The 25,203-nt window shown below is 36.7% G+C and overlaps 1 protein-coding gene across 3 annotated transcripts in view; it reads left to right on the plus strand.

The window, feature by feature from the left end:
* LOC122526483 (paired box protein Pax-6-like) overlaps window positions 1-25,203 on the plus strand; it is a 77,231-nt gene that overhangs the window by 11,310 nt on the left and 40,718 nt on the right. For 2 of the 3 annotated variants that reach the window (XM_043649911.1, XM_043649912.1), the window contains exons 3-4: window positions 15,134-15,299; window positions 16,243-16,426. In XM_043649911.1, the coding sequence (XP_043505846.1) occupies window positions 15,134-15,299; window positions 16,243-16,426 (350 nt within the window). The remainder of the gene's footprint in view (window positions 1-15,133; window positions 15,300-16,242; window positions 16,427-25,203) is intronic. The other variant, XM_043649913.1, reaches the window with a different exon arrangement.

Raw genomic sequence — 25,203 nt, forward strand, 5'->3', positions numbered from 1 at the left:
TATCTCCGTCTCGATCACGTGACTTCATTCTTTATTCCAACGTGGGGTGTGGATGAGAAAAAGAGAAATAAATAGAGAAAGAGAAGAAAAAAGAAAAGTGTCTCCCGGAAGTTTGGCAAATCGTTCGACCTCCGCTTTACCACGAAGAGAGAGTCGGGCTGTCAGCACGACGTCTACGTCGACGAATCAAGCCTCCCCCCTGTGGAGTCGCTTTTACTCGTAAGGGATGAGATGCTTGCCACTGCCTAGAGGAAAGGGAAGAAAACCGAAAGAATAAGAGAGGAAAAAGGCTGGCAAAAGAGATAGAAATATATAGAACAGGGAGAGGGAATTCAAGAATACGAAGAACGAAATAAGAATAAGAAAGGTTTGCCTGTTCTTCTTCTTCTTCTTCTTCTTCTTTCTCTTTCTATTTTTCTCTTTTGCACCAAGCGTGATACAGATATATAGATATATATATAGAAAGATAGAAAGATGGATAGATAGTATAGAAGGGGTGAAGGGTATAGTGGTGTGTGCTGGTACTGCTGGGTTCCTGGAGCATTGATCGTTTCTGAATTCAGAGTAGATGGCAACCCCCGAGCGTTTCTTCAACCCCCTCCCCCTGTCCGCCCTCGTTCTACTCTTCCTCCTCCTCCTCCTCCTCCTCTTCTTCTTCTTTCTCTTTCTACCTTAAGTCACCCTTCCTCAAGTCTGTCCTGAATATACGTACTCGTCTTCTTCGTACGTTCTACGTAGCGAAAGAAAAGAAAAGAGAAGAGAAGGAAAGAGGAGGAGGAGAAGAAGGAGAACGAGGAGGAGGAGGAAAAGAAGGGTGTCGTAAGAGAATGCGAAAAGGGAGAGATACGACGACTACGACGACGACGACGACGACGACGACGACGTTGGGGTTGGTTCGTAGTGGTGGGGAGAACGAGGGGTTGGGGTGGTAGCTCTTTAAAACGACGACGAGAAGGCGTTTTCGTTCGTCTGGTGCAAAACAGACAGAAACCCTTCTTCTTTTTGATCCTACCATCCCTTACTTACTTTGACTAGAACCCGCAGCACATCCCCCGACAGCTCGGCGACTCTTATTCAATTAATTCGTAACCAACAAAAATGCCACCATCTTATATTTTTTATTCTCCTTTTTTCTTCTTCTTCTTCTTTTTTTTTGATCTTACTCCCTTTCTCCCTTTTTCCCTGTGTTTTATTTTTCTTTTCTTTTTTTGCATACCCTCAACATTTGTGTTCCTCCTCGAAGTTGCGTTGAAGAAAATCGCGAGAGGGATGAGTTGATATAACTCGTAAGAAATTTTTACTTTGAAACCTCGACTCCGAGGGGTAAATCCTTTCTTTTTTTCTTTCTTTTCTTTTTACCACTACACTCCTTCTTTTCCTCCTTCTTCTTCTTCTTCTTCTTCTCTTGGTCTGTATTTTTTCTTTCATTTTTTCTCTTTTCCTTTTTGTTTTCATCTTATTTCATATTTCTTCTTCTCTCGTTCCTTTCAACAGCTGTTAGTACTGGTGTTACTTCTACAGGATACGTTTGTGCAGTTCGCGGATGCTTTTGTTGTTTGTTTCCAAGTGTTCTTACCCTCACTACTTCTTCTTAACCCTCTGTTTCATCGTTTTCAACCCTTCTATCTCGTTTTCTCTCGCTTTATCTCGTTCTCTCTCTTTCATTCGTTCTTTCCGTTGGCGTTGAAGCTCCCAAGCGGAAACGCTCGTTTCGTTTGGCACCTCGGGGGATCTCGATGACGAGGAGGAGAACCTTCGCAGAGAAATTGTAATTAGCTCCTCGACGTTCCTTCCGTAGCCTGATCTCTCTCTCTCTCTCTCTCTCTCTCTCTCTTTCTCTCTTTCTCTTTATTTTTTTCTCACTCTTATTCTCGAGATACCTCGAGACCTTTAATTGTCAGCCCTTTTTCCCCACTTTGTTCTTCATCGGTAAAACGAAATCGATGGTTATATTATTATTATTATTATTATTATTAATGTTATAATAGAAAAAAAATGTGTCGTTGAAGAAAAATTAATTAACATTTTTATTTATCTTTTAATGATTTTAATGTGAACAAGACAGTAACAGAATAATCATCCTTTCGATGTTGATTTTGTTTTCTTTCCAATTCAATTAAATCAATAATAATTATAATGGTAATTGCATAGAAAATGTGTTCGTGAATCGAGAATCAATGATTTATTTATTCCACTATGCGTTCATTTAGAAAAATAAAAATATACTCAATCGATTAAAAAAGAAAAAAATGTTGGGACTCTTTGTAATAAAGATATAAAACAACAACAAAATTCGTACCTCAGTCGTTATAAATACTTTTTCTCACGAGTGTTAACTTGTCCTCCATAGAATTTTCCAACCATCTTTTTTTTCTATTTCATCCCCGATAAAGTAAAAATAAAAGAAAAGAAAAAAAAGGAGTAGAAAAGAAAGTAATAGAAAAGAGAAAGAAGTAGTAGTAGTAGAAGAAGAAGAAGAAGAAGTATAAAAAGAGACGACTACTACTAAAAAGAAAAGAAGTTCGATAGCTGTCGCGCAAAGTTCAAAGAGAAGAAGAGAGTTTTTATTTACTCGGTCAAGTCGACTCGCCGATGTCACTCAAGGTCGAAGGCCTTCCTTTAAGCTGAAAGTTACTATCGAAAGAGGAGGACTTTTTTTTTATTTTTTTTTACTGATATGGGGAAAATTTCTTCTTATCTTCCTTCCTTCCTGTCTTTCCTTCCTTCCTTCGTTTCGTTTCGTTTCGTTTGGTTTCGTACCTTCGCTCGTTCGTTCCTTCGATTTCTACCTTCGTTCGTTCCAACGTTCATTCGTTCCAACGTTCATTCGTTCGTCCTACGTTCCATCGTTCCTTCCTTAGTGGAAGATAGTCGAACACAGGGGACTGTACGTCTTGCATCAAGTGTATTCGACTGTAAAATTCCCTCTTCAAACAGAAACGGGTGGCTGGCACATTTAGGCGGGTGGTAGCTTGGGCCACCATCACGAAGAAAAGGGAGGGCCAGGGGGGAGGAAGGGGGGGAAGTGGGGGGGGAGTCCAAGGAATTCGAAGTCCCAACGCAAAGACCGAGAGAAAAAGAGATAGTATGGGAGGATAGAGAGTGAGAGAGAGAGAGAGAGAGAGAGAGAGGGAGAGGGAAGTACCGATGCAAGGAAGAGCAAAAATATCCAACGAGTATCCAGCACACGTACGAAATGGCTCGATAGATAGCCGTAAAAATCCTCCTCCAGTCCGTTTCAGTCTCTCGAGATACTTGGCTACTAAGGCGAAAGAGAAAAAGGTTCGAGAGGAGGAAAAAGTCCGAGTGGAAAAATGAAAGGGGAGTTGGGAGAGTGGGGCCTTCAGACAACGTAGAATATTCACGAATATTCCCTCGCAATTTACTATATTCTTTTCTTTCCCTTTTTCTTTCTCTTTTTTCTTTTTTTTCCTTCTTCTTCTTCTTCTTCTTCTTCTTTTTCTATTTTTTTTTTTTAATTTTATTCTTTACCTAAGATTGGAAGGAGGTTAAAGAGGAATTTTAATTATATTAATTATATTACGGATAGATTTATCGAATGTGTTGGGTAATGTATTATTATAAATGAAATGTATTTTATTTTTTTAAAAAATCGTTTATCCCTTTTTTTTTTTTACAGATATTTTGTCTTATAATATTGTGGATATAATTCGTTTTTCGAATAACAACATTTTGAAACTTATTTCATGTACTTTTACCTTATTTCTTTCTTTTTTCTGCTAGAATGTTTAATGAATAATTTCTGGTTTTCTTTTTCTTTTTTTTTTGAAGATATAATATATCAGATCGAAAGACCGTAAAAGAAAAATTGAAGTTGTCGAGAAGGTAATAAAACGAATGCTCATTAACGAGATAGAATAGAAGTGCTTGAGATCACCCTCCTTCGCACCATTGTCACTTCTAGAAACTAACGTTATGGGAATTTCATGGATTTTCTTTGGTCGATAACGTCCCGATCGTTTCGTTGATTTAACGCTGATAGTTTCAACGAAGAAATCGAAAGACAAAGTGCGATTGGATGTGTATCTGCCCGAAGAGTAGCTTATATCTGTTATCAAATCTATATTTTATACTTTCTCTTTCTATAATTACACGCACGTGTGCGTGTATGTGTGTGTGCACGTGCGTGAACGATATTTTTTCACGTAAATTAACAATAAGCAAATTAATAATTGATGTGTAACGTGTTATTTTTTTCAAATAACGTATTTAACGTAACATTAAATAAATTATGAATAATTTTATACTATCAATAATTAATTTTAATATATTATATATTTATCATTTTAATTTATATTCAATCAATTATATTACAAGCCTCATATCTTGCACAAATGTTTTAAGGATTAATATAAATATTAATGAATTGTTTTTAATAGCATGGGAATAAATGTGTGTGTGTATGTATGTGTGTGTGTGTAGATCAACGTTAGAAATAAAAAGAATATAATTCAAGGAGAAATGAGAGAGAGAGAGAGAGAGAAAAAATTTTCATCTTCGCACTGTCTTAATGAAAAATATTATCTAAAGGGAAAATTTGACATAAACTACGTTGATACGTAAACGTTACTTCATGGCAACTTTCCAAATAACACGTTTTCAATGTTACAAACGACGTACTCGTCGTCGATGACATTTCACGACGTCGCGACGTCGATGACGACGTTCTCTTCTCTCTCTATCTCTCTCTCTCTCTTTGCTTTCCATAAAAGGGCAAAAGAGCTTTGAAGTAGAAAAAAAAGAAAAGAAAAAGAAAATGATAAAAAATAGAACGTAACGAATAAAATTCAAACGGCTCTAAGAAAATAACATTTTATTCCCCCCCAAAAAAAATAATATTTAATAATAATAATAATAATAATAATAATAATAATTTTCATTCAATATGCTCGCGTACAATCATCCTACCATCGAATAACGATATTATTATACTCAATGTAAAAATGAAAAAAGATAGATCATACGAAAAATAAAATTGAAACGAGATGCACGAGGATTGAAAAATATTTTCGGTAGAAAGAAAATGATAGGAAGAAGGAGATCTCATAAATATTTATCAAAGGAAAGCGGACACAAAGCGTGTGTCTCTCTTTATCTTTTCCTTCCTTTTTGATTCCGATCACGAGGCGGGAAAATAAAACCCGAATTCAAATCAAAAAAAAGATATACAGGAAAACATACACACACATACACTTACACACATACACATAGAATAAAGAAATAAAAGTAGCAAGTTAAATAAATATTTTGACAAATTTCGTCTTTAGGGTCGAAGATAGATTGAAGATAGAAAGAGAAGAGGATAGTATGTGGTTAAAGGTGTATATATATAGTAAGGATTGCATTTAGGGTGTACTAGGATCAGAAAAGGAGAAGTGGGAGAGGGAGGAGGGGTGAAGGGGGGTTGGTTCGGATGCTTATCCGTGGGTACGCGCACAACCGTCGACCTAATTTTCCCCTAAACGTTTCCGGAGATTACATCGGTTTCTCTTTGTACGGTACCCCGTGGACGTCTACATGTTTCAATAGGGGGAAAGAGGGAGACCCCCATAAGCTCATCTCGACTCGGGAAATGTAAGACGGATTCGCTTACGTAAGAATAAATATCCGACAATTGTGTGTGTGTGTGTGTAATATTTAAACGAAAATTGTACAATTGTTTCTTTTTTGGAGGGGTGGGGGGAGGAAGGGTTTCTATTCGTCGGCACGCGTTAAAACACACTTAGGAACGTTTTTCTCCCCGATTTTATATTATTCTTTCTCTTTCTCCGAGAACACTTGAGTATAAAAAAGAAAAAAGGACAAGAAAAAAATAGAAAAAGAAAATGAAAACTCGTTCGTGTACTCGCTTGGAACGTATTTCCTTTTTCCATGTTCAAGACGCAGAAGCGTAATTTCTCTCTCCCTCTCTCTCTCTCTCTCTCTCTTTCTCGCTTTCGACTGGGAAGAAGAAAAGAGAGATGGAAATAATAATAAAAAAAGAAAAAAAGATGGGAAAAAAAAGTAAAAGGAGTAGTAGTAGATTGTAGGTGCATATATAGGAAAGGAGAAAAAAACAGTGCGTGAGATCGTTAGCAGGTCTAGGTAGAGGAGTCAAGAAGTCAGCGATAATGACGTCGTTCAGTTGTCGACGACAACCTGTACCACTAGGATTTCCATTTGATTTTTCGCAAGGTTCGTTTGTCTACTCTCTCTTTCTCTCACACACACACTCTCTCTCTCTTTTTCTCCAATTTTTATTTCACTATTTTCTTCCTTACTCTTTCAGATTCCTTAACTTCGTCTACATATTACTTACTCCGTACTTATTATTTTAACGCTTTATTCTTGCTTGCTTGCTTGCTTGCTTGCTTGCATCCATCTTTTGCGCGATAAACTCCGAAACGTTTGGTGTTTAAGTTGTTGTGTTGTTGTTGTTGTTGTTGTTGTTGGTGAAAAGCTTCTTTTCTGTCTTTCTTTATTTCTTTCTTTTCTTATTCTTCCTCTATCCTTTTTCTCATCCTTCTATTTCCCCACTCTTTCTCGAGTCCTTGAAAGGACTACCGACATGGTCCGCCACTTCAGATTCTGAAGTTTCGGCAACCGAGTCCGATCCCCGCACAATAATAACTATTCCACCCGCACACCTGCTCTCTCTCTTTTCTCGAGAACTCTACTCCATAAATTCCCCCGATTTCGAGTGTTGTCCTGACCTAGTATATATATATATATATAGTAGTTTTCGTAACAATCATAAGTTTAAGCCGTTTTTATCATACAATTGTTACTATTCTTGTTTGCCTTGTCATTTATACTTCTTCAAAGAATTCATTTTCAACTTATTTAAATAAATATTTTCATAATTTTTTTAAATATATTATGCTTATACCTATCGCTCAACAATTTATTTCCAGACGCAATAAATCTATACAATCATTTTAATTTTTAATCATACTTTTCCTATGATTCATTTCTCTTTTCGATAAATTCATAGCCCAAGTATTTAATACAAGTGCAAACCCCCCCCCAAAAAAAAAAGAAAGAAAAATGATGATCGAAATCGATATGCACATATTACAACAACCTTTCTTTTTCTTTTTTTTTTTTTCTATTACCCAGTATATTCCCACAGTTGATCATTCCGATACGGAAACTAATTATGTCAAAACCCCTCACGTGGGCACAAGTCCCACGAGAACAAGCAGGGCCAAACCACAATACGAACCAGTCGATGTCATTGTGCACCTTGTAAACGATTGTGCTTATACGCCTCTGTAAAAGTGGTGGAGAGGGTGTTTCGGTGGAGATGAGGTAGAGAGTGGAGAGGGGGAGGGGGAACTGGGGAAACGAATCTTACGGGTCGTACGAACCCTAGTTTTACGTTCTGGATCCTGCTTCTGGACCCTTTTTGCGTTTTTCGTAATAACTGGTGAAAAAAAATAGTAAGGGGGGTAGGGGGGGGGAAGCCTTCCCTATCGAAGATTCAAGAAGAATCTCCCTCGTACATGTCGATCGCGATTAAGCTTTTCCCTACTCTCTTTCTCTCTCTCTCTCTCTCGTTCTCTTTTTCTTTTCTTTTCCACGAACAAGCACAGACAGCAGACGGATTACCACGTTGGAACACATGTCGTTCCGCATTGTTAACCCCGATTTCACATTTTTAACGGAAATACTTCCACCTGGTACGTCGTCAACTTCGAATGCTTCTTACATGAATATTAACATTTTTGTTAGTTTTTTTTTCTAAAAGTATACTTGTGTCTTCATTAAATTCCATACTAGATCGATAATATTTGAAATCTGTTAGATTATCCGCAAAGTTTTATATTTGATATAAAGAATAACATAAAAATTCTAATAATTTGATCGATAGTGTCTCTCGTTATATATATATTTATATAGAATAATTAAATTTGATATAGATTAGTATCGTTTTAAATACATATCGATTAATATCGAAATAATTAATCCTTCGATCAAATTATACAATCGAAAAGTCAACTTTTGTCCCAGTGTACGAAGTACCTTTAACTTACCCCGTAATACACCAATCCAATTGTGAATTCCATTCATCGTAATTGGAGTTGAAAATGTTATCCCACGTTCTAATTGTTGAAAGGGAGACCTTGAGGATGGACTACTTTTTTTTGTGTTCCTATTCTTTATCCCTTTTCTGTTCTTTTCTGAAGAGTTATCGGCATTTCTTCACTGGCGGGTCTTCATGAATGCCAAGATAACCATCGTGGATATACCAAAAGATAGAGAGAGAGAGAGAGAGAGGAAGAGAGAGAGAGATAGATAGATAGAAGGTAGTGAACTCCAGTGCCGACGTGGACGAAGCTACGTGTACGCGCATATTCTATGTGGAAGCTGTAGACGGGCCTTTTCCACGTAGTGCACCCAGAGAAGCGGCTCTGACAGATCCGTTGGCGCGGAATAACGCGTTTACGAGCTCTTTGTCCGGTCCGCTTTGGACGGCACGGCTGGCTCCGTTCTCTCCTACCCTGGCTGTTGCTGCTGCTGCTGTTACCCTGCCCTACCTTGCCTTTCCCTACGCTCTACCCTGCCCTATCCTGGTGCTGTTGCTGTTGCTGCTGTTGCTGCTGTTGCTGCTGTTGCTGCTGTTGCTGCTGCTGCTGCTGCTGCTGCTGCCGACACTGCCGTTTCTGCCGATCCTGATCTATTCCCCGACCTTCCAGCTCGCCGGCACAGGTTGGCCTCCAGGTAATTGGATAATTCGACCCGGAAGAGAAACCCCACTGTCAGGAAGCTCGGACCGATCGTGTCGACTTGCTTGCTCTCTTTATCTCTATCTCTCTCTATCTGTTTGTATAGGTACTTGGATAGAGAGAAAGACGAGACCCATAAAGTGGCCCTGTTTTCTATGCCCTTATACACTGAAAGAGAGACTCCCTGTAATATGATCGATTAGAAATTTGTTGGTTCAGAATTTCCTTATTTTTTTGGAGGTATATTGTTGTGGGGGAAATATGAAGAACGTATACGTTATCCTAATATTTCAATTAATGTTTAAATATTATTTGAAGAAATGATCTTTTAATAAATTTGGTATCATTTAATCACAGGATTAAGATTTTTTGAGGAAGTATTCAAATTTGGGATCATTGACCGATTGAAATTTTCATAATTACATATATCTAAGAATCATCTATCAATAGGTGAAAAGGGTGAAGTTGTGAAGTTCTCTTGAAATGTCTAATTCAATGATATATACATCACAGACGATCGGAATCGAAGAAAAGACCCTTGACCTGGTACTATAAGAAACCAACATACATCTGTCGAATAGTCGACGTTCTTTTCTCCCCTGTCGATGATCAGGGATGAATCGAGTTGTCAATGGGAGGCCATTAATAACGCTAATAACTGTTGGGACCACGTTTTCGGTAGAAAGGTCGAGTCTTTGATGCAAAAAATAGAGAGAGGGAGGGAGAGAAAAATAAGGGTGGGGGGAGAAAGAATATTGTATTGCTGATGCTGCTGCTGCTGATGCTGCTGCTGCTGCTGTTGGCTGCAAAAGTAGTAGCTCGGTTGCAGGTCAAAGCGTGCGGCAGCACATTGGATACAAACAGCGACACAACAAATACTCCAAGACTCATTGTCCTCTTCAGCAACAGGACAGTCGTTCACAAGCTTCACTAGAAATGGGAATGGAAGAAAACCTATGAGGGTTCCCTCATTTTCAAAACATGTCTACAACAATAAGGCTATTATGATGATCGTAGCTATCGATGTTTCCTTCTTCTTCTTCTTCTTCTTCTTATTCTCTTCTTCATTTCTTCTTTCTCTTTTTATTTTTTTCTACTTTCTCTCTCTTTCTCTATATATTTCGATTTCATCTTTTTACAAGTGGTCAATTCCTGCACGTCTAAACTGACCCTCGTCATGTCGTCTTCAGCATCTCAATAGGCTAACGACACAGAAGCAAAGTATTGGAGTAACAGAGAGAAAGAGAGAAAGAGAGATAGGAAGAGTCTTTTTCATTGTACGATTTTACCGAGAAAATAGAAGACGCCACTCGATATAATGTATTATGTGTTTCGGTATATCATAGATGTACGTCTTCTTAGAGGAGAAGCCTTCTTGTTACTTGTCATTGAAGATCTATGAGAGTTCTTATAAATTATATACCACTGTATGTGTAATATCATGTGGGAAATTGTATATATCAAAAACTGTATTATGAGAAAATTTAAAGAGATTGATATATATTATAGGAAAATTATAAAATAACTTAAAACACGATAGGAATATTTTTATGCGCTATAGAAAATATTGCAATAATCGTAAAAAAACAATAAGAACACAACGTATGATTAACAAATAAATCGTCATATTACGAATGAATAAAATAACTCCTAAAAATAATTGATAATATTCGAATAAATAAATAAATGAAATAATATATCATCGATATGAAAAAATAACAAGAAAATTTATAATGTAGAAATACTTCTCCATCCTCTAAAAACATAAAACACAAAAACAAAAATCATAAATAATTTCTCATCGTATATATATATATAACGATAATGATTAAAAATAAATTTCGATGAAATATTCTAAATTTCAATCCTATTTAATTTATGGTGTTTATATTATAAGAATTGAAAGTAAGAATGTTGTCTTTGGTTGTGCTACTTAAAATCCGAGTTCTCTTTATCCTCTCGACCGATTATCCTCGGTAGTGCAGAATCGTTCAGGAGCGGGATACTCGAGACCAAGTGGGCATCCAAACCGACTCCTCCCTCCTACTTTCCCTCCGAAGTTGAGAAGCCTCAAATGGCTTCAGGGGTGTCTCTTCTCTCTTTATCTCTTTCTCTCTCTCTCACTCTCGTTCATTCATTCTCCGGAAGCACTTCTCGGCTTGGAACGATTGAGACACCAACGAAACTCTGTACCATGTCGGTCGAGGTGAACCAACCTTAAACCATCCACGTTGAAACCGTTTGTCGACGGTCCTTCTCTTATTCTCCTTCTTCTTCTTCTTCTTCTTCTTCCTCTTCCTCTTCCTCTTCTTCTCCTCTTCCTCATCCTCCTCTTCTAATTCTCACACTAATTGTCACGTTACTTTACAAGCAACCAAGCTGTCGTTACTATCGTAAAGTTTCCTAAAACTTTGACTACTTCCAATCATTCCATTACATTCTACCAATTCATTTCAATTTCATATTTGAATCATTCTTTTCAATCATTTATAAAACAAATGTATAAAATGGACAAACGTGGGGCGGGAGAAGGGGGTTTGAAAATTGGAATGGTGTATCAAAATACACCATTCCTTGAAAATATATCATTATTATTATAATTATTTTTTAATTATCTATGGCACGAAACATTGTTACTTTTTATTAAATAATAGATTTTGAAATATTTGAATATAGGAAACAGGTGATTATTCTGATAGAAATAAACAAATAAATAAAAATATTTAACGGATTAACATCCAATCCGACATTGGAGCGTTAAAAGTAGGGGGAAATTGTTCGATGATGATGCCCCCTCTCCTCAGAGTTCGCACGCGTCGTAATTGATTATCTTACTTCGACGAAAGTGGGACCACCCCGAAGAACAATAAGAAAAAGGAAGAAGTAACGTGACAGAAAGAGAGAACAAGCGTTCGGATGATGAATGTGCCGTCTCAGTTACCACGTCAGCGAGGCTCTGTCGCTCGTTTGTAAACGAGCTTCCCCTTTTTTTTCTTTTTTTCTACTTCTTTTCCTCTTGCTTTTATTCTTTTTGTTTTTCAACCATCGACTAGCTCCGTGTGTTCTTTAACATAGGAAGTCTTCAAGAGATTATTCTTAACGAGATAAAGGAAGAAAATACGAAAGTCAGGTCTCTATTTATACACCTATTTATCTTCTACAAGTATAATCAATAAGTCATTTCAAACAGTTAATTGATAGAACATTCGAACTTTGTCATATTTATATTTTCATTATTAGTTCGTTTTATTATTTCATTAATATAAAATTTATCTATATAAATTTATAATTAATAATTAAAATATTTATTCAATATTACTTTATAACCAATGAAATAATTCAATTTATAATTTACACTTATTATATTTTTTTTAACGGACCAAAATTATAATCTAACAAATATTAATCGAATCTATTCGGTTAGATATATTATTAAATTAATTAATACGAAAAGTAATATAAATTCGTTAACCCTTTTAGAACAAAATAATAATAATAACAATAATAATAACAATAACAATAATAATAATAAAATACATTTAATGACAAGTGGTAGGGCATGAGATGGTACTTTTAATGAAGTCCTAATAAACGAGAGAATTAAAGTCGAGATATAGTATAAGAGAAAAGGGGTGGTCACCCTCTTTCAACTGATATTTAATACAAACGTTACAATATCAAAACACGAGGTTCGCAGAATGGCCACTCGAGCGAGCACCCCTTCGCGCCGGTAATACCCGCGTAGTATTCCACTTGGGCTGACTTCAAGGTACAACCCCTTTTCATATTTGTCGCGTGCGCGCGCACGTACGCACGCACGCACGCACGCACGTACGTACCTTAAACACTTATACATATATGTATATACATATCCTTCTCTCTCTTTCTATTTCTCTTTCTATGATATTTCGTATCGCGTTGTTGTTCACACGAACACCATACACCAAACTATCATTCCCCCTAGGCCCTTAATACGACAATGGGAACCAAGAACTAGCGTTTTAAACTACGACTGAGTTATTTACATGTGTTATTATCGCTCGTTATGAACGAACCATTCAAAGTGTTACAATTTACCCTCTTTCTCTCTCTCTCTCTCTCTCTTTTTGATACCCATCTAGTAGTACCTTTTTATTCTGTTTCTTTTTCTTTTTCTTTTTCTTTTTATTCTATTCTAGTCTACTCTACTCCCCCTTTTCAAAACAATTTGCCTGCCTATTTATAAATTATTAAAACTACAAATGAGATAATTCAAATGTCAAGGAATATCTTTTACTTTTATTTTATTAAATAACGCCTTATGTTACGCCCCTTTTACTTTTATTGTCAACAAAATTGAATTCACTTTTAAATCCCAAATTATCAAATTTCTTAATTCATGAATTACGCGTAGAGAAGGTAAAAATTGGAAAGGGAAGAACGCGGAGAGGGAATTGCGAAGAGGGGGGGGGGCAGCGGGCGAGGTTTGAAAAGGGCTTTTTATGATTGTCGAAGGTTGAAACACGCGAGAAATCGCAAACTATCGCGAACGTACTATATACCTACTATCGAGGCCCATTTTCGAAAGTCAATCGACCGTGAGTCTCTTCCTACTCTTCTCTCCTCTCCTCTTCTCTCCTCTTCTCTCCTCTCCTCTCCTCTCTTCCATTTCTCGTTGATGGCGTACGCTCGTAAATCTCCCTTATATGACTCCTCTCTCTCTATCTATCTCTATCTCTATTTCTATCTTTCTCTCTCTCTCTCTCACTCTCTCTCTTTCTCTCTCTTTTTGTCTCTCTTTGTCTCTCTTTCATTTCACTGACTGCCACCCCGGCGACACGTCGAATTAGCCTCGACGGGAAGTTTTTGGGAATCGTCGATTCGCAAACGCGTCCTTCGCGTTAAATGGAGCCCCACATTTTGTTGGAACCCTCGTTTTATCGTTTCACATATATATATAATTTTTTTGGGGGTCTCTTTTTATTTATTTAGTTATATATGTATATGTGGTGTGTGGGTATGTGATTTTTTGTATTTGACAAAGATAGGGGTATCCGTGATTATTGTAATTTTATTGTTGATATATTTTATAGGTTCGATCATGGTTTAATCATTGTGTGCGTGATTTAACATTTAATATTAAATGTATTTTTTCTTTTTTTATCTTAAAACATTGAAGAAACATTAAACGCGTATTCTTATAATTTGTACTTTTCTTTTTTATCTTTTTGATTTTAAAAAGTAATTAACGTGTCATTAATATATATTTTTGATTATTATTATTGTTATTATTATTATTATTATTATTATTATTATTATTATAATATTTGTGATAATTTAAGAACGATAAACGTACGATATAGTCGTGGGAAAAGATACAGATATTTTTATATACGAAACCATTCGAAATATCGAATAAAAGGAAATAAAATAATCCACTCCCCACGCATACCTCAGTCTTCTTTTATTATCTAACGATCGAAGAATCTAACGCATGGTAGTTCTCCTCGTTCTTTCGTAAAAAAAAAAAAAAAAAAAGAAAAAAAAGAAGAAGAAATCAAGGCGTGGCAACTTGGCGAACGTTCTGTGATGTTCGATTATAAGAGTTGTTCGTCTCTTGTCCGGGAACACAATGAATCTCGAAAAGTTATCTTTCTAGGATGAAACTAGCTCTATGAACGCGACCCCTCTCTGGGCTACGTCATCGTCCTTGAAAAAAGGATCTAGAAACGCGTGAAAAGTATCTCCACGATGAAGAACGAAAGAGCTGAACGAAACTTTCTTTCTTTCTTTCCTTCCTTCTTTCTGTTTTTTTTCTTCCCTTTTTTCTACTTCGATCGGGGTCGGAGTTAGAAAGAAGATAAAAATAAAAAGAACATACATGATCTACGAGACAGGAGAAAGTTTTTGTTCGCAAACTCGCTAAACTATCATTGTAAGATGTTACACGCGTGTTGTATTATTGCGTAAATGTGATTCGATTAAATTTAATCACAATTGCTTCAATCATTCGGAAACACATATTATATATATATATATATATATATATATATATATTTTTTATCTTTAACGTTTCTTCCTTATATTTATTTTTTTTATGTGTGTTTAATTCTCGGTTTAACAGTAAAATTGAATTGTACTATTTTAGCGATTTAAATTTTATTTAATTTAACAAACAAATGTGATTCAATCGTATGGAAATACGAAACATTTTATCTTCGATCTTTTTTTTTTCTTCTTTTACGTGCTTGTATATGTGTGTGTGTGTGTTGTTTTTTGTATAATTTGTTATATTTTTCATGAAATTAAATAAAAGATTTATTTAACGTTTAACAACGTACGTCTATATGCGATTGAAGAAAATTTGTTTGAATACGTATAAAATATATCTTTTCGTGTTAATAAGAAAATTGGTTATTTTCAAGGTCACAGCGGAGTGAACCAATTGGGTGGTGTCTTCGTCGGTGGTAGACCACTTCCGGATTCGACGAGACAAAAGATCGTCGAACTTGCACATTCCGGGGCACGTCCTTGCGATATTTCAAGGATCCTGCAGGTCAGCAATGGCTGCGTTTCGAAGATCCTTGGCAGGTTGGTTGAAATACTGCACATGTTTTATTTTATTATGTATCAACGTAAAATACTAGAGATTGTGATAAGATTCGAACAAAAAAGAAAAATATACCTCACAATTTCTTTTTTTAGAATCGTATCATATCGAATAAAAATAATATTATTACGTTTGCGTTGAATGTTTGTAAGTTCTGTTCGCGGCATCTGTGTAAACTTCATTCGCGATGAAATCGTTAAACTATCGATCTCATTCGTATATGTATATAGATAAATAAATATATCTGTGTACGTGTACGTGTACGTGTACGTGTACGGTGTTAGTAAAAATAGAACTTTCGCTGTTTATTAAAGGAAATCGTTAATCATTGAAATTAATTAACATTTCGATAATGATCAAAACTGAAATTTTATTAGTAGGTAGTTAGATTAAAAAAAAAAAAAAAAGAGAGAGAGGAGAGAGAAGCTTTTGAAGTAACGTTATCTATAATATTTATCTACTTCTTTGAAACATTTTTTTGATTAATTAAACACCAAACAGAAGCATTAATTATATCGAAACGAGACATTAGTTACGTCTTCGATAAATTCTACCAACTTATCGAACTTTTTCATTGAAGAAAAATTACACGAAGAACTACGTAATCCTATTCTATGAATACATTAAAAATTAAAAATACTTAATCTTATCTTTGTTCTCTTTTTTTTTCTTTTTTTAATAATAATATTTATCTTCCTCTCTGTAATATATATTTGATTATACGATTCGAAACAGAATTTTTGTAATTTTAAATAAAACACGAAGAAGAAGAAGAAAAAGAATAAGAAGAATTAGAATGGTTTAATATTTTATTGGATAAAAAATAAAAGTAAAAATATATGTATAAAAATAAAAAATACGGGAAAAGGACTGAGGAAGTCCATTCGCAAGCCTACTAAATTGTACCGCAAAATATTATTGTTGCAGGTACTATGAGACCGGATCCATAAGGCCAAGGGCCATTGGCGGCAGCAAGCCGCGAGTGGCCACGACGGAAGTCGTCAACAAAATTTCACTTTATAAAAGTGAATGTCCGTCGATTTTTGCTTGGGAAATAAGAGATCGTTTACTGCAAGAAGGCGTGTGCACCAACGACAACATTCCAAGCGTGAGTATTCGAATAAGTAATCGCCATTTATATCAAACATGTTAATCTGTTCTTTTATATCTTCATAGATATCTTCTTCATATGCATCATGTCACATTCGTTAAATAGAGGATATTCGAACGAATCACAAATATTCGTTCGTTAAAATCTTTACATAATATTTATTTTTATTTTGGTTCTACAATTTAAGATTTGAAAATATTCGATCTTGTTCGTAGAAAATTGGTTTTCTAATTTTCAATATTACAAAATATTTAATATCGATAAGAGTCAAAGAAATTTATTTAAAATTATAATATATATATAATCTTAATAAATTAACCGAGTTATTAAAAATTATATATATATATATAATATATAAAATATATATAAAAATAAAAAAATAAAATAAAATAAAATATATATAAAATATATATAATATATAAAATAGAAATAAATTACTTTGACTTAAAATATTAAACATTCGCATATAAAAGTATCTGAAGAAAAGAAATACAAAAACTATATATATGTTGTACGTAGAGTATCGAGATACTTGTACGCACATAAACGCGTTTAAAAGCGTTCAGCATGTTGTCAGTAAAGGGCTGGTACGAGCGTGCTCAACGAGAGAACGGTTGTAAAGACGATGTCATAAAGCATGTCGCAAAACACACGTAATGGAGCCCAACTTTTCGGTATGGGAGGAAAAGGAGGAAGAGAAGGAGGAGGAGGATTGAGGGGGTGGTCGAAAGGGGGATGAACGCGCAGGCGTATTGTCAACGGGGCTTTGTCTACTCACACAAAACACGACCGCATTTACATAGATAGCACGAGTCGACTTTCGTGTAGAAGAGGATGAGGGTTTCAACGTTGGATGGTTGCTGTTAGGTTGCTGTTAGGCTCTGATACTGGATACACAGATAAATAGGAAAGATAGGAATTTCTTTTTATTTTTTGATGAAACGAATGGGAAATCATGGAAATATGTTCGATATTGAATACATTTTCTCGTGTTGGATAGTTGTTTCGATTCGTTTGAAAATTAATTCGCATAGTCGTACGTGCATTATCGGATTATTATATTTCTATAATATTCTAGTAAATATTATTCCGGTAATCGTATTATTTTTGTTTCTCTTTTTCCCTTAAGCTAAATAAAAAAAATCATATTAAAAATTAAAAAAAACATTCGATATTTTCTATGCAATAAATTCGCAAATAATCATCTCAGTCTCGAATTCATTGACGGATACAAATCTTTCCTGTGTTCTGATAAAATCATTAAAAAAGAAAGAAAAAAAAATACGAATTATTATCGCTCAGGTAGAGAGAAATTCTCGCGCGCAGTTATACACCCCTTAACGGAATCTTTATTCTCAACTGGTATTTTAAAAAATATTTAAATTTGTACAGAGGAGAAAAGACGAGAGAAACGTTTCTCAAGAACAAGGGAATCAATTAAGAGATTGCTCGAAAAGGAGAAGGGAAATGCGCGACGCATGGATCAAAAGGAGATTCTTTGACGTCTCTTTCTTTTTTTTTTTTTTTCTTTTTTTCTTCCTCTTCTTCTTCTTCTCCTTCTTCTTCCACTCCTCTCTCTCTCTTTTTTTTTTTGCCCTTGCAATCTCGAAATCTTACTCTTTCTTCTCCCCATCGCGTCAGAGTTCACGAACGGGGGTTGTTCCTCGTTCCTTTCTCTCTCTCTCTCTCTCTCTCTCTCTCTCATTTTCTCTTTCTCCTCATGGTGGTACTCCTCGACGTAGCTGGTTGCCATGGATATTTGCATGCGTCCAATAAACGGTGGCTAAGGGGCTCTCGACTTGCTTAGGGGTAAAAAGCAAAAGAGGGTCGCTAAATTCTCCTTTCCTCTTCTTCCTCTTTTTTTTCTCTCTCTCTCTCTCTTTCTTCTTTTACTTTTCTTCTTTCCTTCCTTCCTTCCTTCCTTCCTTCCTTCCTTCCTTCCTTTCTCCTACCCTTACTTTACTTTATCCTTCTCACTCACGCCTTCGTAATGGCTTCGAGGTGTACGCGCGCCCACCCACCGTTTTTTTCCCGAACAGAAAGAAAGAACGGCATTCTTATCGACGTGAGAGAAAAAAAAAGTGTCAAAGGTTTGACAGAAAGAGAAAGAGAGGGAGAGAGAGAGAAAAAAAGAAAGAAATTCATCCTTCACACAATACCCTTTGTAGACGTCCAAGTTACCATCCTAAACGTATTTCCTATTAAATTTTGCGAATTAATCTACCGATAATCTTCAACCCCCTTCCCCCTGTATTTTCTCATCCAACTCTCCCTTCCACCTTTTCAAGCCCCATTTTATGAGAAAGTAAGTGAATCTGTATACAACGATTTAAAGGATTTCTTTTTCAACATTCTTATGTTATTATCAAGATATCTGACACATTTTTTATCTGATAACGCTTTATTTAATTTCTTTTTATCTTTTCTTTATATAAATAAATTCAGGTATATATCATTATATTACTATAAAGTATATATGGAAAAATAAAATATAAGAAACATGTAATAATTCTCGTAAGAGACGACGGTACAATGCGATCGTTGAAGAAGAATAAGAAGAAGAAGGAAAAGTAAAGGACGAGGAGGAGGTGGAGGAGGTGGAGGTGGTGGTGGTGGTGGTGGAGAGAGATACTCGGAGAGTTTCGCGTTTTAACAAATTATACGGGTGCCGGAGGGCCCGGAGGCCGGTAGAGGATCAAAGCCAACGGTGTACACCGTATAATCCCCGTACCGCGTTTGAGCATCCTGCGAGCGCTTCTGAACTTGTTGTGGGCAAGATTAACGTTTCTTTAATGGCCCGTGTAATATTCCATTACGTACAGTTCGCTCGAGAATTATTGCACTACCGTTCTCTAGTTATGTATAGTATATACATATATATATAGCAACAGTCTGAGAAATGTTCAAGATGTGAATTCGTGAAAGTAGGAAAAAATAAGAAGAAGGGTTGAATATATTTTCTTCTAGTTTATCAATGTCCATTGTGTAATTCGTTAAAAATTGTCTTTTCTCTTTTCTTCTTCTTCTATTAGAAACAAGAATAATTGTACGAATGATAAAATAGTAACAATAATATACGTTTCTATTAGAAATTTTGTTCTCCCTAAAAAAAAGAAAAGAAAAAACAGAAAAAAAGATAAGTTTCACGAAAAAATTTCTTTTCCATTGGAAATAAATAAGTTATCGTAGAAAAAGGAATAATAATGATAATAATAAGAAGAAGAAGAATAAGAATCATTTAAATTTCTTTTCGATACAAAAGATAAGAATTTTCTTAGAGCTTTGATGAGGAACGAAATAACTCGGTGACGGGATTGATTCGAAAACGTTTCTCCCGTGTTCTTCTCACCCCCTTCCACACCCTCCCCCGCCCCTATCGACGTTATACCTGTCTGTGTCTTTGCTTTTCAACGTAGACGTCGTCATAGTCGAAGGTTTACCTTCGAATAAGAAAGAAGGTGAGGGAGAGAGTGAAATAGGAAAAGAGAGAGAGAGAGAGAGGGAACACGGAGGAACGAACGTATTCCAAGCGAATCGCGGTGATTGGAGGAAATTTCATTATTCTCAGACATTACCCCCGTTATTGTAATGCCATCAAATTGGATACGCGTAGTAGAATGGGAAGAATATCGTCTCGGGCTCGTCTACCAAGCGAAATTCCACCACGCTTATTTGCAAATCTTTCGAATAATCACAAATTTATTATTTTCCTCTTTTTTTTTTTTTTTTTTTTCTTTCAATTTCTTATTTTATTAATGTAGAATACTTATTTGTTTTCTTTTTTTCATTATCGTTATATTTTTTTTTCTTTCCAAATATGGGCGGTGGGGGGTGGTGGTGGTGGTGTCGTGTAACGAACAAACAAAAAAAAAGAAAGAAAAGGAGAAGAAAATTTCTTTTTTGTTATCTTCCTTCTTTCCGTTCGATTATTCGTACAGCTCGCACAAGTTTGAAGAGAAAAAAAGTAAGAGAGAGAGAGAGAGAGAGAGAGATCGAATCGAAGCAATGGCGTGACAAACCCGAAAAGCCAGCAGGACGCGGAGATGGATTCGAAATGTCCTGCGGAGTCTATGCTATCCGTTTCCTCGTCGAATACCGTTTCGGTCCTCCCTGGATTTGAATCTGGCAGCCGGCGTGGCGGACGCGTTATTGGTTTACTCGCGCCACTGCCTTCGGGATACCGTCAGAGGCTCTCATCTTCTGTTTAAAAAAAAAAAAAAAAGAGAAAAAAGTAATCAAGAAGGTTCATAGATCAAGAACTTAGAAATCTTCTACTTACCTGTACAAAACTTTGATTCAAATATGCGTGTCATCCCGTGTATTCGTTTCCTAAAGATTGTTCAATCGATTACAACAAAGTCATACCGTTAACCAATTGGATACTTTTCCCTGAACAATTTTCTTTTCGTTTTTCAAGATTCAGAAAAAAAATATCGTTGAAAAACTCGACGATCAAATACGAAAGATCCGAGATGAATATTTTCGAAGCGGGCATTCACCTGTCTCCGAATGAGCATCACTGGAACACCGAGATTACATTTGTCGAGGTGTCCAGGACTCGACCAGGACGTTCCTTAAGGGGTTGAGGGTGGGGGGTAGGTAGTCTCTGGAAGGGTTCCATGTCAATGTCGTACCATCACCAGTATCATCCACTATCACCATTGCCAGGAGAATCGCCAACGCCGAGAATCGGCAACCCTCTCTCGGACATAGGACATCTATACCACCACTACTACACTTCCCTCTCACACTCTCACTATCTATCTCACAGTGGAACTCCCTGATCCAAGGGGTAGAAAATCATGGGTATCACGAAACTCGTGGGATGGGAATAGGAGAAGGGCTAGAAGGGGGTTCTGGGGAAGTCGGGGGGAGGGGGCGGGGGTAGGTGGACGAGCGGTTTCGGGTAAATGGGGGGAATGGCACGGTTTCCCGCGGTGACCGAGCGTATCCACGTAATTAATAGTCTCTACCACGAATGGTAGGTCCGAGGATGAGAATTTACAGGAGATTCTTGGATAAGCACCTAACTACTGCGTTTCCTAAGGTTACTCGATATCTTTAAGTTGTTACTCGATAAAATTACGGTATTCTTTATTAACGCGTAATTAATAGATTGACTAATAAGTTTTCGTATTATTTGCTACGTTTTTGAGAAAGAAACTGTACGGTCATTGGCAAACTTAATTAAGGATACTTAACATGCAATAAGATATTTATAGATTGATTAGAGAATGAAGGTAATGGAAAAAAAAAGAAAATGAATTTTAATCGCATTAATATAGATAGATTTAGGAATACTATCGTTTATCACGATCGTTTTACGAGTTGGAGATAGATATGAGAGTAAAAGGTCAGCGACGGTGCGGATAAAATGATTAAGAGAAATCGAAGGATGGATATCGTCGATCAGGATTGGAGGAGACGAGCACTCCGTAGATTTCCTCTTCAATACGTGGCAATAGCATGCGACGTACTCGTTGGATGCGGTAAGTAACCGCAACAATGCCAAGTAGAGGAAACGAGAGGGAAAGAGAGGGAAACAGAGAGACAGAGAGAGAGAGAGAGAGAGAGAAAAGAGATAGTGTGAAATGGCAAAAGGGAGAGAGCGAGAGAAGACGGAGTGGGGGGCGGTTGGAGGTTTGAAGGGGTTGAGGGTGGAAGAGGCAAAGTAATGGATGGCTCCTGGAACCCGAGGCGAGTGAATTGTTGGCCCCTGCACGTCCGCCTTGGAGACACCCTCGGCTTGCCCTGGCCGCGTAAATCAATGCACCCCTTCGTCCTCTCGGCCCTTCGTCCTCTCGCGAAGCGGCAGCCCTCTTGGAAGCTCCAACGGAGGGCTGAGTTAGGGGGTGTCGGAGACGTCCGGCTACTGCATTATGTATTTCTCACCGACCCGCCACTAACTTCCACCCCCTCTCTCCCACCCTCCTTCTGTCTCTTTCTCACCCCTTCTCTTTCTCTCTCTCTCTCTCACTCTCTCTTTTGGCTCGCCTCTTTTTTCCTTCTTCTTCTTTTTCTTCTTCTTCTTCTTCTTCTTCTTCGTTGCCATCGTCGTTTCTTCCTCTCTCTCTCTCTCCCCCCTTCTCCCTTGCAACCCCTAGGTCGATCCAACAGCATGGCGCTTCTACCGCCAAGCAAAGTCTTCTTCTTCTTCTTCTTTTTTTTTTTCACGCCATACCCGACGTCCCTTTTAATCACCGGACCGTCGACGACGACTGCGACTACGACGACTACAACGACTACGACTACGACTATGACTACGACTACGACGACTACGAGGACGACGACATTGCTGCTGCTGGACGATGCACCGCGGTGAAGGGTTTTCGCGGAATTAATTTCCTATGCCGACGGCTGCCGCCGCATCGTTCTCACCGCCTCGATACCTTTTCTCAACATTCTGATATTGCTCCCGAGCGTTACAATTCTCCCTGGATTCTCATTTTTCTTCTCTACTCTTCTTCTTCTTCTGCTTCTTCCTCTTCTTCTTCTTTCATTTAATTCCACGGAATCGATTTAAATTGACAGAATAAATTTCACATACAAAAATGGAAAAGAAATGTTAAACGATATAAATTGTTAGAGAATTAGAACTTTTTAAAAAGAATAGATCATTAGAAATGTATTTCTTATTGCATCTTATTAAATGTTACATTTGAATTGTCGAAATAAAATGAAATCGAGTATTAAATATCAGATAAATAAATAATAAAAAAATTAAATAGAATATTAAAATGAAATATAAATTATCCGAAGTCAATTTTATCCTGTTAGAACAGAACTATACCAAGTGCAAGATGGCAGGTAGGTAGGTAGGTAGGTTGGTACTTCAACCTAAAAGAAAAAGAATAAAAAAAAAAAAACAAAGAAAAAGACAAAAGAAAAAGAAAAGAAGATAGAAAGAGATGGGGAAAGAGTGGGGATACCCTCTGTCGAAGCAGTTAACGTCATTTTAACCGCTGACTGCTTTCGCAACCCTACACCATGCCGTCCAAGTTCGACCGCCGTATAGCGGCTGTCTCGTCCAATCAGGATCCTCGAGAACGTGTGTCTCTTCTGTTGTTGGGCCTTAAGAGTAATATTCTTCTATCTCTCTCGCGCGCACACACACACAGACACACATACACGCACGCACACTCTTTCTCTGTCTCTTTCTCTTTCCCTTCGTCCGGCCCCTCTTCAAGAGGGGTCCGTACACGGACCCAGAGCACCCTACGCACGATGGATATCGGTTTACAAGCCGACCGATTGTCTTCGGGACATTTTCCTTCTCCAGGCGCTATCGCATCGACGATCTTTGAGTTTTTTCGAAACTATATTCCTCCTTCTCTTTTTCACATACACACAAATATATATATATATATATATGTATATATTTATACACACACATACATATCATTTATTTCTCTTCTCTTTTCTCGTTCCGCCATCACGAACGGGATCATCAACCGATCAGAGATTCTTTCTCGAATTTCTTTTTTATTTCTTTTCTATACGACTATCTTCTTCTACTCCTTCTTCATCTTCTTATTATTATTATTCTTATTATTCTTATTCTTATTTTTCTTTTTTCCGTTTCTTTTTATTTTTGTTTTATTTCTTTTCGGTTTAGCTTCGATCGATGAAAAATCTTCGATCGTACGAGATAAACGGCACGCTATATACGATTTTACGCAAGGCAATGGAAGTGGAACTACTTTTGGATGGTATTTGTATTGGTGAGAGATACAATTCCATCGAACCTACCTTTTCGATTTTTCAGTAAATTTGTATATGTAACGATAAGATAGGTAGAGTATAATATCGAAGTATATACAAATGCGATTTGTCGCGATCCTACGCTATTTCGGTATAACCTGTACATTCAGATACTTTTCTATTTTTATTTATCTCATTTTTGTAATAAATCAAAATAACGTTTCCAAGAAAGAAAAGAAAAATAACAATTTACGTTTGATTTAACTCGTGACAAATAAGTAACCAACCCACGGAAAACTTAATGCAATTGAAATTTGCTTGAAAACAAAATTCAATCTCGATTGTTCTTGAAATCTTACATTAATGAAGCTTTCGAGAAAGGAATCATCATTGGAGTGAACATTTTTGGATTAAAACATTTTCTGAATAGTTTCTCCCTAGGTAGATATGATGAGTGGAGGGGTAGGGGTGTAAATAAAACGGTGTAAAATCGGGCACGTGGCGTATCCCGGAGTGCACTCTCTCTATTCGGAAACTATCATCGAAAGCTCGTTGGTGAAAAGAATTCGAAGAGGATGGTTCCTCTTTCTTTCTCTCTCTCTCTCTCACTCTCTCTCTCTCCGGGTGAGACTCTTCGTTGGATAGAACAGGCACAAGGCAATAACGTTCGACGCGTGGCATCCTCCTCGACCACCCCCATACTTCTGGGGGAACCCCTAGTGTGCTGTTAAATACCGAACCTTTCTATCTCTTTCTCTCTCTCTCTCTCTCTCTCTCTCTTATTCCTTGCAGCATCTTCTAGAGAATAGCATGCGTGTATATTGGTATCACCCTATATATTGTACACGATACGGATTAAAAGTCGTGATTATAGCTTACATCGGTAAAAATGAAAAGAGATAAAAATTCATTGATAGTATGCTTTCTCTTTCTCTCTCTCTCTATCTATCTATCTATCTATCTCTCTCTTTCTCTCTCTTTGTTTTCTGTTTATCTATATATCTATCTATCTTTCTCTTTTTATCTCTTTACGAATTCTATTTCCTTCTCATTCTCACAACACATTTCGAAAT

The sequence above is a fragment of the Polistes fuscatus genome, unplaced genomic scaffold (genome assembly GCF_010416935.1).
Source record: "Polistes fuscatus isolate 324 unplaced genomic scaffold, CU_Pfus_HIC Scaffold11, whole genome shotgun sequence".
Taxonomy (NCBI): Eukaryota; Metazoa; Arthropoda; class Insecta; order Hymenoptera; family Vespidae; genus Polistes; species Polistes fuscatus.